The sequence below is a fragment of the Cavia porcellus genome, unplaced genomic scaffold (genome assembly GCF_034190915.1).
Source record: "Cavia porcellus strain 051 isolate PalLab524CR breed Dunkin Hartley unplaced genomic scaffold, mCavPor4.1 scaffold_14, whole genome shotgun sequence".
Lineage (NCBI taxonomy): Eukaryota > Metazoa > Chordata > Mammalia > Rodentia > Caviidae > Cavia > Cavia porcellus.
This window is the reverse complement of record NW_026947497.1, coordinates 11,567,296-11,582,483: the sequence shown is the minus strand read 5'-3', so window position 1 is coordinate 11,582,483 and position 15,188 is coordinate 11,567,296. Positions and strand designations below refer to the sequence as shown.

At 49.5% G+C, this 15,188-nt stretch overlaps 1 protein-coding gene across 1 annotated transcript in view; it reads right to left on the bottom strand.

Moving 5' to 3' along the window:
* Ank2 (ankyrin 2) overlaps nt 1-7,195 on the bottom strand; it is a 505,060-nt gene extending 497,865 nt beyond the window's left edge. The window contains exon 1 of the mRNA XM_063260663.1: nt 7,092-7,195. Coding sequence (XP_063116733.1) covers nt 7,092-7,160 — 69 coding nt within the window. The 5' untranslated portion in view covers nt 7,161-7,195. The remainder of the gene's footprint in view (nt 1-7,091) is intronic.
* Between the last annotated feature and the right edge of the window lie 7,993 nt (nt 7,196-15,188).

Below are 15,188 nucleotides of genomic sequence, written 5' to 3'. Positions count from 1 at the left end.
ACTTCTCAGACTCTTTAATGAAATTGAAAGGGAAGCAACACTCCAAATTTATTCCTAGAAGCAAGCATTACTCTGATTCCAAAACCAGAGAAGGACTCAACTAAGAAAGAGAATTACAAGCTAATCTCCCTATGAACATTCATGCAAAATTTTCAATAAGATTCTAGCAAACAGAATGCAGCAAATCAAGAAGATTATACAGCGTAACCAAGAGGGATTCATCCCAAGGGTGCAGAAATTGTTTAACATAGGCAAACCAATAAATGTAATACACCATATTAACACAGCCAAGGACAAAATTCATATGATCATCTCATAGAAGCAGACAAAGCTTTTGACAACACGCAGCACCCATTCATGATAAAAAAAAAAAAAAAAAAAAAAAACTACAGAAAATTGGAATAGATGGTCTTTATCTCAATCTGATAAAAAGCCATCTATGACAACCCAACATCCAACGTCATACTAAATGGACAAAAACTGAAAGCTTTCACTTTAAAATCAGGAACAAGATAAGAATGCCCACTGTCTCCACTCTTATTCAATATAGTCCTGAAAACTTTAGCTTGTGGGGCTGGGGATTTAGCTCAGCGGCATAAGCATCTGCCTTGCAAGCAGGCGGTTGTGAGTTCGATCCCTGGTACCGATAAAAATGAAAAGACAAAAAAAAAAAAAAAAAACTTTAGCTTGAGCAATTAGAAAACAGAAAAGAATAAAGATTGAAAAGGAAGAAGTTAAACTATTGTTAGTTGCAAATGATATGACACTTCATATAGAAGACCCCCAAAAACTGCACTAAGAAACTAGTAAATTTATAATCAAATTCAGTAGTATAGCTGAATACAAAGCCAACACTCAAAAGTCAACAGCCTTCTAGTACACAAATAACAAACTCAGTAAGGAAGAAATCAGGGAAACAATACCATCCAAAAAAATGAAATACCTAGGAATCAATCTAACAAAAGATGTAAAAGACCTCTACATTGAAAATTACCGAGCTTGAAACTTCGAAAAAGGAGATTGAAGAGGATATTAGAATATGGAGAGATATCCCACACCCTTTGTTAGGAAGAACCAATACAGCGAAAATGGCCACACTTCCAAAACTGTTACACAGATTCAATGCAATCCCAATCAAAATTCCAGTAGCATGTCTCACAGAACTAGAGAAAAGAATCCTAAAATTCATCTGGAATTAGAAGAGATCTAGAATAGTAATGACAAACCTGGGCAACAAAGACAAGGCAGGGGGCACCACAATGCCTGACCTGAAATTATACATAAAAATACTGTGATAGGGGCTGGGGATTTAGCTCAGCGGCATAAGCGCCTGCCTTGCAAGCAGGAGGTCGTGAGTTCGATCCCCGGTACCGATAAAAAAGAAAAAGACAAAAGAAAAAAAATGGTGCTGGAAAAACTGGCTTTACACATGCTGAAGATTAAAACTGGACTCACATCTTTCAGCAAAGATCTTAATAGTAAAACAGAAACACTAAATCTGCTGGAAGATAGAATAGGTAAAACTCTTTAAGTTTTACCTATGGTGAAGGCTCTCCATTGGTGTAGGCAAAGACTTTATGAACAAAACCCTGACTGCACAGGAACTATCACAAAGAACCATCAACTGGGATTTCATCTCTCTGAAATCTGTGGCCCAGGCTGTCCTCAAACATCCAGTGACCTGCCTGCCTGCGCCTCCCTACACTAGCATGGCAAGTGTGCACACACGCCTGGCCACTGGTAGTGTTACTGAGCCAGTAATCCTGAGACTAACAACTTAATGCCTTCCTCTTCAGAAAACTGGAACGTCCTAGGGTTTGGGCACAGTAGTGAAAACACCTTCAGGACGTGTGTGCAGGTGTGCAAGTGGGCCTTTGTGCATGGGGCTGTGGGTAGCTCTGACACACACGCTCCTGCTAGCCAGAGTGATGGTTACTGAAAAAATGAAGCCAGGCAAGGACACGCATGCCTGTAATACAGGCCTTGGGGGGCTAAATCAGGAGAATCACAGGTCTGAGACTGGCTTAGACGATATATCTATGTCTCAAAGACAGAACATATCACAAAGATTTAAAGAAAGAAAAGAGAACTAAAAACACAAACACAAGGTACACTACAATGATATTAAAATGTTTGCTGGAGTCAACCTTTGCCAGTCTTAGACATTTTTTTTTTTGTCTTTTTTCATTTTTATGAAAGGGTTCAGTGTTCTGTTTCCAGTATCAAAGACACACAAACAAAAAAATACCCGTTTCAGACCTGCTCTGGGCTCAGAATATTTGTTCTAACTGAATGAAACAAGAATCTTTGTCTCATTTCATTAAAAAGAAAAAGAAACTCTGGAGTAGAAAATGACAGTAATTTAGATTTTTTGTTGCGTGTGTGTGTGTGTGTGTGTGTGTGTATGTGTTTTGGTTGTCCGAGACAGGATCTCACCGTGATTTAGAATGGCCTCAAACTCCTGCCTCAGCCTCCCAAGAGCCAAGATACCCATCTCGCAGCTCCTGCCCACCCACTCTGATTTCCTCAGGCTGTGCCTCTGTTTCCGGGGAGCAGGGCCAGTCTCTTGCTTTTGGGGCCACTCTTCTCTCTCCATCCCTCACACTTGACCCCGTCCCCAAATGACAGCTTCAGGCACATGTGACACAGGGGCAGCTGCACAATGGACTTTGCCAACTCGGAACGACTCATGGTCGGTCGCATCCCTCGGCCAGGCCAGGAGCCCTGAGCTCACCCAGTGCAGGCACGGAGTTACTGTCAGGCTCGTAGCTGTCAAGTAGCAGGAGCATGAGAAAGCAACTGAGGCCACATGAAGAAGACAAAGGACACGTGTGGTCACCGTGAGCCCGGTCAGCCGACTCCTCTGCTGAAGGACATGATGATGCTCATCTCTGGGAACCGCCGTAATCATCAACTGACTTAATGAGTACACATGAGAAGTGTGACCACACACTGATCTGCACCCGGCACCCCAAGCCTGTCCTGTCCAGCCCACAGATGTTTCCCAGCGCTGGGTTTCTCTTGAGAGGTGATGTAGCTGCAAATCTGACCTCAAGACTGCCCCCTCCCGTCCCCACCTGTGTCCTCCTCACTGTCCCTGCTAAACCCAAAATACGTCCCCCATCTCTCCCCATCAGACTAGGCTCGTTCTCCCACTCAGATCTCAGCCACTTCACTGACCTGGTGTGACTTCCTCCAGTCAAAAACCACTTTCACTTTGCTTTTTTTTTTTTTTTTTTTTGGTCTTTTTCCTTTTTATCGGTACCGGGGATCGAACTCACGACTGCCTGCTTGCAAGGCAGGCGCTTATGCCGCTGAGCTAAAGCCCCAGCCCACTTTGCTTTGTTTTTTGAGACAGGGTCTGTCGGTAACTCGAGTTCAGACCAGCCTCAAACTCCTGGCGATCCTCTTGCCTCTCCCTCCTGAGCGCTGGGAAGACAGGCATGAAGCAGTGTCCCCAGCGAGACAGTGTGACTGTGATTCCCATGTTACAGAAAATAAACCAAAGCCACAAGATGCTGAGAGCTCCACGAGTCTGAGTGCCTGGTCCCGCCCAGGATGTCTCTCCCCTTAGCCGTGTTCTGGACCAAAAGGGGACTTAGTGAGGCTCTGTGGCACAGAGGTGTGGCGCCCAGCGCACCTCGGACTCTGATGCGCACGGCATGTGGAGACTTAGACTCCAGTGGTCGAAGCCACCAAGCTGGAGGTCGCTCCAGGTCCGGGTGCCCAGGGTGGAGATGAAAAGGCAGCGACTATGTCCAGGGTAAAGTCGCTCGATGTTGTCTCAGCACCGCGGAGGCTGAGGCAGGAGGATCACTGAGAGTTCAGGCTCAGCCTGGAATGTACAGCGAGACCACATCTCAAAGAAAGAAGCGAAAGCCAGTGGAAACGCAAGGTGCACTGTGGGAGCTGGGGCCTCTCCTCCAGCCCAGGGCAGCCTGCGGTAGACAAGCCAGATCACACGGCCAGTCTGAAGCCGGGACAAACTGACAGGAGGACAGGATACAAGGATGCTCCCAGAAACGCTGCCTTGCAGCTGGGATGCCGACCTCGCCATGGCTGATGAACGCTCTACCACGGATTAGAGCCAGCGCCCTCCCCACCCCACCTCACCCCCAGGTGCTCTCTGTGCTCCCCTAACTGCTGTCAACTCCAGAACAGAGTCTGATGTCACGCCCGCTCACAGAGGACAGAGGACGGGGTCACGATGCCGCCTCTGCCCCAGGTTGCGTTTGCCTCGCCTCACACCTTTCTTCCTTTACTCTGAATTTGTCTTGGTGACACAGCCTCTTGTGCAGCCCAGGCTGGCCTTGACCGGAGAGTACTCCCTGCTTCAGCCACTCATCATGTGACGCTAACCCCGCCCCTCCATGGAGTCTTTCTCTATGATCTGCCTGAGACACTATGGCAACAGCGACCTGCTGTGATTCCTGGCCAGGCATGAGGGTACAAGGCCCCACTTCTCCACAGAGCCCCATCTCTGGTGTCCCTGCAAGCCAGAGGGCTCCCGGGCCAGCCTGGCAGCCATCACGGCCACGACAGCCACCACGGCCTCCACAGCAGGCTTCCAGGGTCCGCAAACCCCTTGTAGGCCACAGATGCATGAGCAAAGCCTCTAGAATAAAAGCTGAAGTCACAGGAGGCCACAGGAGCCATGGCCACAGAGCAGAAAGACATCGTTACTCGCACAGTAACTTTTCATAACGGCCTGGCCTGCCGGCCTTCCCAGTACTGCGTGAAGCCTAAAGGCCCTCATTTCACTGTCCCACTGCGAAGATCCCGTGTAGCTGCCGCAGAGCAACTGCTGTCCTGTGGCATTTTATTAAACTACACAGGGGCTCAGTGTGTGACGCAGCAACCCAAGCTGAGCCGCACACCCAGGAGAAACAAGAACCAGCCCACAGCCCTGCCCTCACAGGGTCACTGGGCACTGCCCTGGCTCATGAACAAGCCCAATGTCTTTCTCCAGGGACAGCCAGGGGACACCAACAGCAGTGGGTGGGCGGGCATGACCCAAGTGGCTGTGTTGGGGACCTGCTGATGACCTGCTGGGGAGGCAAGAAATGGCCTCGGCAAACAAGTAATCTGCTGCGTGGCGGCCTGGGGCACCACAGCGGGACCAGCACTGGCACCCTGGCTCCCTGAGAGAACTCAGCATACCCCTCCCAGGCCACCAAAGAGCCAAGCCCCAAGGCCTGGTTGCCCAGGCGTGACAGGAATGCCGCAGCTCTAGGTCTCCACATTGCATGTATCAATCGGATTAAGACTTTTCTTTCGGTTCTTTGTTTCTTTCTTTTTCTTTTTCTTTAATAGACAGCAGACAGTGTCTCACTGCATAGTCCAGGCTGGCCTTTAACTCTTGGTGATGCTCCCACCTCAGTCTCCTGGGATCACAGGTGTGCACCACCACCCCTGCCAAGGAGACAGACTGTTTAAAAACTGAGCCGCATCGGCACGCCTGTCATCCCAGCCGAAGCAGGAAGAACACTGCGAGTTCCCAGCCTGCTGCACAGTGCAATCTTGTCTCAAAAACAAAACAACTCAGATGCAAAACTATCATGTCTTAGTCCTTTCACAAAATCAGAAAAGAAATAAAGAATAAACAACAGTCAGCTTCTAGGAAATCTACCTAGCTTTGTAACTAATTTGGCTTTCAGGTAACTGTGACTTCTCAGTACCTTAGTAATCCTGAATATAAGATAAAGATACCACTTTTCTTACAAGGGGAGAGAAGCTGAAGTATCTAACACTACAGGAAGAAACACCTAAGAGGTGGCCTGTGCCTCACCATCTTCCACTCTGCAGAATGAAGCTGAAGGTCATCCTTCTTGGACCTGCTCTCAGGAAACAGATTGTAAGTACACTACACAGAGGCATGGCACTACCTCAGCTACTTCATATTACACCGCCATTCTACCACAGGTTCACAAGACCCCTTAGTCCAAGAGAGCAAGTTGTAAAAATAACAGTTTGAAATATAATTCCAATAATATATTAAATGACTGAAAGAGAAATGGAATCCAGCAAATGAGTTTGAACCTAGATCTGTCTGCACCAAATACTTTTTAAAAATACTTTTATTTCTAAATCTTCATAATACATAGTATGACCTGTGACTTTATTGCTGAAAATCTAATCATGTCCTTAAAGTCTTTACCTTCTTTAGAATTATGTGCTTATATGTTTCTTCCCCTAAGGGCTCAGAAAGCAGAAAACAATTGATTTCTGTTTAGTGTAGAACTAACCTGAAAAATATTAAAGAGCATGGTAAGAATTTCCTCAGGAAGCCGGGACACCACGGGGACATGGGGACACAAGCACGACCCAGGAACCCACCTCTCAGGTCAACGAGGCCACATTCCCAAATGCCACTGTCCCCCACCTGGCCTGATTGGCCAAATCTCCAAAGCTCCAGCCCCGGGTTTGCAGATCACTGCAGTGGCCACTCCAGGAAGGCGGCCCGGTGAGGCCACTTGGAGGAGAGGCCACGGTCACCAGGGTCAACAGCCGCCGGCTCTGGGTGCTCATTCGAAAGCGACTCTCAGGTTGGAAGGGCTGACGCTCCCGCCGCAGATCCGCAGGGTCCCCACACGGGGTCTCCACACAGGCAGGTTCGCGTGGAGAGCCTGGAGGCGTGGACCGCGTTCCGCGTAACCCAGCTTTCACCTGCTGGGTGGTGACATCTGAGTGTGTACTCGCACACACGCGTGGCCACACACACACATACACACACGGACGTGGAGGGGCTCTCTGGGCTGTGGGTCCCAACTCCTGAGCCCGGCTCTGGGGAAGCAACTCCAAGGAGCGTGGCGGGAACCCGACCGGCGCCGGCAGGGTAGCGGCCCTAGAGCGCGCACGCACCGACTCGGTCGCCTCCGCCTGAGCCCGCAGCCCGGGGACGCCGCCCACGCGCGAACCCCCGGCTGCGACAGTCCGCGGGCACGGGGCCGGGGCCGTGCAGGTCACAGCCCTGCGGGGCGCCCCCTCCCGCGGGGACCTGGCGCCCGAGCCCCGCCTCTGCCACACCGCCCGGTCCGCGCCGGGCTCCCCCTGGAGCGCAGATCCGGGCGCTCACGGCGGTCTGCACCCACCTGGCGGCCCCGCGCGCTCGGGCTCGGGCTGCGGCTGCGGCTTCGGGCGGCGCCCTCCTCCGCGGCCATCTTCCCGCGCCTCCCGCGCCCCGTCCCGCCCCGCCTCGCCCGGCCCACGCACACGCGCGCCCGCGCCACGTGCTTTCCACCTGGCCTCTCACGCGCACACGTGGGACCTTACACGCTCGCGCCCCGGCCCCCCGCGCACACCCTTTGTTCCCGGAGACCGTGGCCAGGGCCCATGCGGGCGCGTGTTTGCACGTGTCACGCTGCAGAGCCTGCTCCTCCCGCCAAAACGGACCCCTGCCGAGTTCCGGCCCCACGGAGGTGGAGCCACTGGTTATGGGTGACCTTGGCAACATCCACTGACCCCTTGTCAGCTTCCCCTCCTGGGGCCTGGATGTAAACAGTGTTGTCTGGCGGGTGGCAGTTTGTCGTCCCCGCAACTGGGGAGGCTGAGGCAGAAAGATCTGCAGAGCATATGAGTCTGTGGCCAGCTATAGCGAGACCTGCGTCCAAAGGAAAGAAAGGGCCAAGGAGAGTTTGCCTCATGTGTGCAACACACACATACACACATACACAAGATCACATGCTAGATAAGTTCAAGTCTCACTAGGTACTTAACTTTCCCAAGGCTGTGCTTAATCTTGCAGTTCTGCCTCAGCCTTCCAGAATGCTGAAATTTTAGGAATATGCCACCATTCCTGGCACCTGCTTCTCTTAACTTTTATTTGTTGTTAAGATCATTTTTCTATGCAGTGCAGGCTGGCCTTGATTTGTTTATGTAGCCCAGGCTGTCCTGGAACTCGAAGCAATCCGCCTGACTCAGCCTCCAGAATGCCAGGATACCAGGCATCACCACCACATTCAGCATCTTTTTCTTTTACCTGGCTAGGAGCAAACCAGATTTCTTATGTCGTACATTCTGCTTCTGTGGAGTGGAGCTGGTTTGTCCAAGTTGCTGAAAGTCACCGAGCCAGTGTTGGCAGCAGGGCTGGAAGTGAGTACATCAGAATGTCTGTTTGTCCATCTATTTATTTATCATACTGGGGTTGAATCCAGGGTGTGCACACTAAGATACATCCGCAGCTCTTTTTCTTTTTGACAGGGTTTTACTAAGTTAACTAGCCTCAAATTCATGATCCTCCTGCCTCAGCCTCCCCAAGTGTAGGGATCATAGGCAAAGGCTGCCATGCCCAGCTAGTAAAATGTTTAATAATGTAATCAATCAAATATAATCAATCAAAATATTTGTAACTTGCCATGCAAAGCACATCTAGACACCTTGCATAGCAGATGTCCAGTAATTCTGGTGCAGCAAGAATTGGTCCTCTATGAAACTTGGAAATCTTGTACATCTTGTAGCTTTCAGAGCTGAATTTAAAAGGAAATGAATGTAGAGAGTCCTTATAAATATTTGAGGTGACTCAGAGAGGAGAATATTACCATCAAGCTTTCAGCAGCACTGTACTTGTGTCCTAATTTTCAGCTGGGCCTGATGGTACACACTTCTGGACCCTGTGCTTAGGAGGCTGGGGCAAGAAGATCGCTGTGAATTTGAGGTCAGGGTGGGCTACATAGTGATTTAGTGGCCAACCTGGGTTAAATAATGAGACCCTATCTCAAAAAAACGAAAGTATTTGAATTTGAAGTGCGGGTTGTTGTGGTGCACACCTATAGTCTTGGCACTTGGGAGGTTGAGGTAGGAGAAGCATTCCAAATTTGAGACTAGCATGGGCTACAAACAGAGCTCAAATCCAGCCTGAACTGCATAGAGACCCTGTCTCCAAAAAAAAAAAAAAAAAAGTATTTGAATTTTTTTGTCTTTTTCCTTTTTATCAGTACCGTACCGGGGATCAAACTCACGACCACCTGCTTGCAAGGCAGGTGCTTATGCTGCTGAGCTAAATCCCCAGCCCCAAGTATTTGAATTTTAAAAAATTAATTTTGCATACAGTAATGAAGCATAGGCAAGAAAAGCAGTGCCATCAGGGTGAGAGGAGAAAGATGATAAGAGGGAAATCTAAATTAAGCCAGGTTACATTTTCCCATAAGGAGAAAGCAGGCAAGCTAGGAATGACAAGGCCAGGAGGACAGCCTATTTTAGGAGCAGGCCCGGGAGGCCTGGCAGACATGCTAGCATTGGGCTGAAGGTTATTTATTTATTTATTCATTTGTCTCTTTGAGACAGGGTCTTGCTAAGCAGTTCAGGCTGGCCTTGAGCTCACTTTGTAGCCCCTTTGAGGTGGCCTCAAATTTGCAATGATCCTCCTGCCTCAGCCTCCCTGAGTGCAGGGATTGCAGGCATGTATTACCATACCCCGTGCTGCGGGTTATTTGGGGATGTGTGCTAGTTGGGAGGGTGGCAGGTGCCAGGCCCTAGGGCGGCGCAGATGCTGTGGCTGCAGAGCAACCAACTGGCTTCCAGTGCACACTGGGAGTCACTGAAGGGTGTGAGGCAGGCCAGGCTCTGCACGCCGGTCAACCCAGGACTCAGGACTGAGGCAGGAGGACTCTGAGTTGGAGCCCAGCCTGGACAATCAGTGGGAGCCAGTCTCAAAATAAAAATTAAAGGGGGCTGGGGATTTAGCTCAGTGGCATAAGCACCTACCTGCCTTGCAAGCAGGCAGTCGTGAGTTCGATCCCTGGTACCGATAAAAAGTTAAAAAAAAAAAAAAAAAATTAAAGAACTGGCTGGGGCTGTAGCTCAGGGTGAAGGCCTGGGTTTCGCTCCAGAGCTGCAAAGTGAGGAGCCCTGGAGGTCTGGCGACAGTGGATAATCCTGAGTCCCACTGCCTGTGTGTCGAGGACCGGAAACCGAACACAGGTGGCTGCCCAGGAAGGAGCCTTGGGCTGGTGTGTGGCTCCCAGGTTCCTCAGTGAGGCAGGGGCTGGAAGGAACCCCTCCCCACATATCGTTCTTGGGGTTGAGGTAACCAGAAATCTTGTTTCGTTTTGTTGACAGCTGCCCTTTTGGAACTCTGTGCTTAAATGACCCTCCTGCCTCAGCCTCCCAAGCACCCAGGCTGGCAGCTTGCAGGGCCACGTGACTTAGCCAAGCGTCACCCCTGGGTATTTATGGCAAGCACTGTGTGTTCCAGACGAAAATACTCTGTTCCAGCAGCTGAGCCTACCTCGCCAGCTGCGCAAGAGCATCTGTTGTCTGTGGTGACGGTGAGCCCCATGCCTGGCCTGACCTGTTGTCACCTTGGTGTGCTGGCCTCAGCAGCGGCCTTGTCTTCCTGAGGCCCTCTCTAAAACCCTCTGCAAGCATACAGGGAGAGACGGCTTCAGTCCTCCCCACAACGGGCCCTGGCTGCTAGGGGAACAGAACAGCCTGTTCCATGCTCCACTGTTCCTCAGAGGTCTCCCTGTGTAGCCCAGGTCTACCTTGAACTCACCGTGATCCTTCTGCCTTAGCCTCCCAAGTGCTTGGACTACAAATAGGTACCACTACATCCAGTTTCACTTCTTTCTTTTCTTTCTTTTTTTTTTTTTTTTTTTCCTGTCCTGGCAATGAAACCAAGGTCCTGCAGTGCTGGGCCGGCCAACCTCCTCCCCCTCTCCCCCTTTGCCAGCCTGCAGGTCAATATTTCCACTTCCGGAAAGGGTGAGAAGGATCATGGGTGAACACGTCTGTGGGCTGTGCCCAAGGCGGTCGGCGCAGATTCCAAGTGGCCCCATTCTCCAGGCACCGGTGACTTGATGGAGTCTCAGTTGCGCAGAGACCACGGCCTGTCAGGGTGCCAGGAGAGGCCTGGAAAACAAACCACTCTGCCAAGGCCCTGTCCATTCTGCATACTCAGCGACGCTGATCCTGAATCACTGCTCTCTAGGGAGGCTAGCTGTGCCTAGAGCCTCCGAGCACAGATAGTAGGATCCGTAAATTTGTGCCTAAGGACATCTCACTTCTGACTTTTTATAGGTACTGGGGGTTGAACCCAGGTCTTCTCACAGCTACATCCCAGGCCACTTTTTATTTTTTTATTTTTATTTTTTTGGTACTGGGATTCAAACTCAGGGTCTTGTGCTTTCCAGGCAGGCACTTGTGCCATGAGCCACATCCCTGGCTGTTAATTCTTTTTTTTTTTTTTCTATCTTTTTCCTTTTTATCAGTACCGGAGATCAAACTCAGGACTGCCTGCTTGCAAGGCAGGCACTTATGCTGCTGAGCTAAATCCCCAGCCCCCTGGCTGTTAATTCTTAATTTTAACTTTTAAAAAAGTTTTTGAGACAGCAGCTCACTCTATAGCCCAGGATGCTCTCAAACTCACAGTGATCTTTCTGCCTCAGCCTCCCAAGTGCTAGAATGACAGGCATGAACCATCACACCCAAATTTTATTTTTGAGAAAATTATTTTTGATAGCAGGGATTAAACTCAACACTTCATGCTTGCCAGGCAGGTGCTTAGGCTGCTGAGCTAAATCCCCAGCCCCATGCCCAGAATTTTTAAAATTTTTGAGACAAGTCTCCCTGAATTACCAGGCTGGGCTTGACCTTGTGACCCTCCTACCTTAGCCTCTGATTGCTAGGATTGGACCAGGGATGTAGCTCAGGGACACAGTGCCTGCCTGGCACACACACACACACACACACACACACACACACACAGACTACTGGGATTAGAGTGTGCGCACCAGTGTGCCTAGGTCCTGGCACCTAGGCACCTGGAGAATGCCTTCAAAAAGTAAAAATGATTACTTAGAGCTGGGCATGGTGTAATCCTAGCACTTGGGGGCTGAGGCAGGAGGATCGTTTCATGTTTGAGACCAGCCTGAGATACAAAGTGAGTTCAAGGCAAGGGATTTAGCTCAGCGGCATAAACACCTGTCTTGCAAGCACAGGATCATGAGTTCAATCCCTGACACACACATGCACGCACGCACACACACACACACACACACACACACACACACACACACACAAAGGTGAGCTCAAGGCTAGCCTGAACTGTATAGTGAGACCCTATCTCAACAAGACAAAAAAACAACAAAACTGGGGCTGGGGATTTAGCTCATCGGCATAAGCACCTGCCTTGAAAGCAGGCAGTTGTGAGTTTGATCCCTGGTACTAATAAAAAAGAAAAAGACAAAAAAAAAAAAAAAAAAAAAAAAAAGCAAAGAAAAAGAAAATATATTGTTGCACCGGGTGTGGTAGCACATTTTTGTAATCCCAGCACTCAGGAGGCTGAAGCAGGAGGATCATTTCAGAACCAGACTGAGCTACAAAGTGAGCTCAAGGCCACCCTGAACTGCATAGCAAAACCGTGTCTCAAAAGACAAAAATAAATAAATGTTTCATTTTCAATAGAAATATACTATAAAAATAATTCATTGGGATTGAGCTATACCCCCAATCCCAATTTCTTTGTTAAGTAGAATTTTCTTTGGAAGAAAAGGGATTATGTTTAAACTTTGTAACTTACGAAAATTTCTGCATTTTATTTCATGTTCAGTAAAATCAGTTCAGTGGTAGAGTTCTTTGCCTTGCATGCACAAGGCCTTGGGCTCAGTGCCCAGCACCACGAGAAAAAGAAAATGAAAATTCATGAATCAGCCGGGCATGGTGGTACACACTTGTAGTCCCAGCGCTAGGGAGGCTGTGACAGGTGCATTGCTTTGCATGCAGGCCAGCACAAAGTGCCTGTGAGGCTGTGTCTCAAAAGCCAGTTACAAGGTGCACAGTGCCTGCTTGTAACATCAGCTGGCATGTGAGGCACCTGTGAGGTTTCTCATATTAACAGGAAGATGTAGAAAACACCCAGGGAAAATTCACATCACCCTTAGCCTGCTCTGCAGACATAACTACTGTTTTTGTTGTTGTTTTGCGTTTTGGAGACAGTCTCTCTATGCCGCACGGGCTGACATGGAACTCATGATTCTCCTGCCTGCCTTGGCCTCCCGAGTGCTGGGGTTACAGGTGTGGGTCACCACACCTGGCAGAAGGGCAGGGTTTTCACCACACACATAGCCAGCAGCAGCAGCAGTAGCAGCAGGGCTTCGAGCGCCTGGAGTCTGGCAGGCATGTAGGAGCTCTCGGGTGCCAGCGAGACTGGCTTGCAGTGAGACGCGGGAACTGCAGCGGCCTGGGCTTGGCCCCGGATGCGTGCAAAGCCAAATCAAAGCAAGCCCCGGGTTGGGGGGAGCCTTTTTGACTTGGTTTTGTTTTTGTATTTTGTGTCTTCTGGGGGGTAGGGAGGAAACCTACAGAAGATCTTTTTGGAAGATCTTTGGGTATACTTGCTGTTCAGTAAACAGGAAGTTATGAAACCAGCATAACATGCATGTTAAAGTTTTGGTGACTTTGTTTCTGTTCCACAATGGAATTATTATTTATGCAACTGAAATATAATAAGGGAGATATTTTTTCTTAAAAATGTGATTTGATTTTCATACTTGTATTAGTACTGGAGATAATTTTGTTTTCTTCATCCCTTCAGCCTATTTTTCAAATTTCGTGGCTTTTTAAAAATCTAGAGACAGGGTCAACAGGCTTGGTTGCCCCAGTAATTGCAGCTAACACTCTCAAACATTCTTGTTTTTTCCATTCCTTTTTAAAAGCTGGGTTTCCTGAGTAATAGATCCGAATATTAATCATCGTCCCTCCTGGACACTGACCGCCGCGGCCAACACCAACAGAACCTGAGGTCTCCAGGATCAGCTCGCTTATTACACACTCAACACTTGTGCTGCACAGGAGGTGTTCATCTTGCTAGGCATCCTTTAAAACCTCACTGGATACAAACAACGTGTGTTTACCACAGCACACAAACAGGGTATAATGACTACACACAGAGGAGGAAGTCCTGATCTTAGTTTTTCGCCAGTGGGAAAGAACCTCCTCCTGTGCACAGTACTAAAATGTGTCGCTGTGCATATATACTTTATCAAGGGAGTGGTACTGTTTTGTTGTTTTTTTGAAACAGGGTCTTGCTCTGTAGCCCAGGCTGGCCTCAAACTCATAGTAATGCTCCTGCCTTGGCTTCCTAGAAAGCTGGGGTAATGCAGCTTCCTTTTCTTCTGGGTTCTGGAAGAATCAAAAGCAGGGCCTGGCAGGCAGGGGGTCACACTCACTCTCCACTGAGCCCTGGGGGCCTGGCCCTGCCCATGCTGTGCTCCACTGTGGAGGCTTCCAGAAAGAGCCATTTGCACAGGACGGACCCAGGCCCCACACTGAGCTCCAGCTTGCTTTTTGTGAGACAGGGTCCAGGCTGCACGGCCCGTCTCGCTTGAATGCTTGGTTACAGTCCTATGGCCCCACACCTGGTTTAGGGTGTTTTCCTTTTAGAAAGTGACCCAAAAGAACCTGCAAACACACAACCTCTGTGCCACAGAGGATACATTCCACGAAGAGGCAGGTCAGGAGGAGGCAGCCCAGTTCCTTCAGGCACACGAGGGATCTGGGAGGGGCCTCCACCTGCAGAGTTCAAAGTTCACCAATCTTTCTTCAACTTCTATGCAGTTTTAGGTATCTTCTATTTCAGCGAGAAATTAAAAAATTAATGCATTTTTTTTGTCTGTTTGAGATTCGGTTTCATTAGCCTAGCCTCAAACCCCATCTATCTGCCTGCTTCAGCCTCCAGAGTGCTGGAGTTACAGGTATGCAGCACTACGCCTGGCCTGTGCAGTGTTCTGTTCTTCAACATTTAAAAACCGTTTAGTATGCAGCATGCATTGCGTATGTTGCGGAAGCTGGCACATGCACACACTGCACCTTGATTCTTTTTGTTTTCTCTTCCTCTTCAAAGCACTTCATGCCCTGTAAGGGTCAGATCACTTCCACTGAGTGTCAGTGCCTGCTCTGCAGTTAAGAGACAGAGACTGAGCCGCACTCAGACCTGAGCGGCCCAGCCTTCACACCGTGGTTATGGCCAGCTCGGGCGGCCTGGAGGAGAAAGGGCTCAGGCCAGCGGAAAGCAGCAAAGTGTGAAGACGCAGATCTCAGCAGACCCAGTGCCTTCTTTCCACCCCTTCTGAGCTTGATCCTGGCTGCTGGGTCAGGGTGAGGCCACATCAGTCAGTAGACCGATGCGGTGTCAACTCGCCCTAGATCTGGCATCCCAAAAACCCCCGCCTATGACCACACAAGGCTTTGGG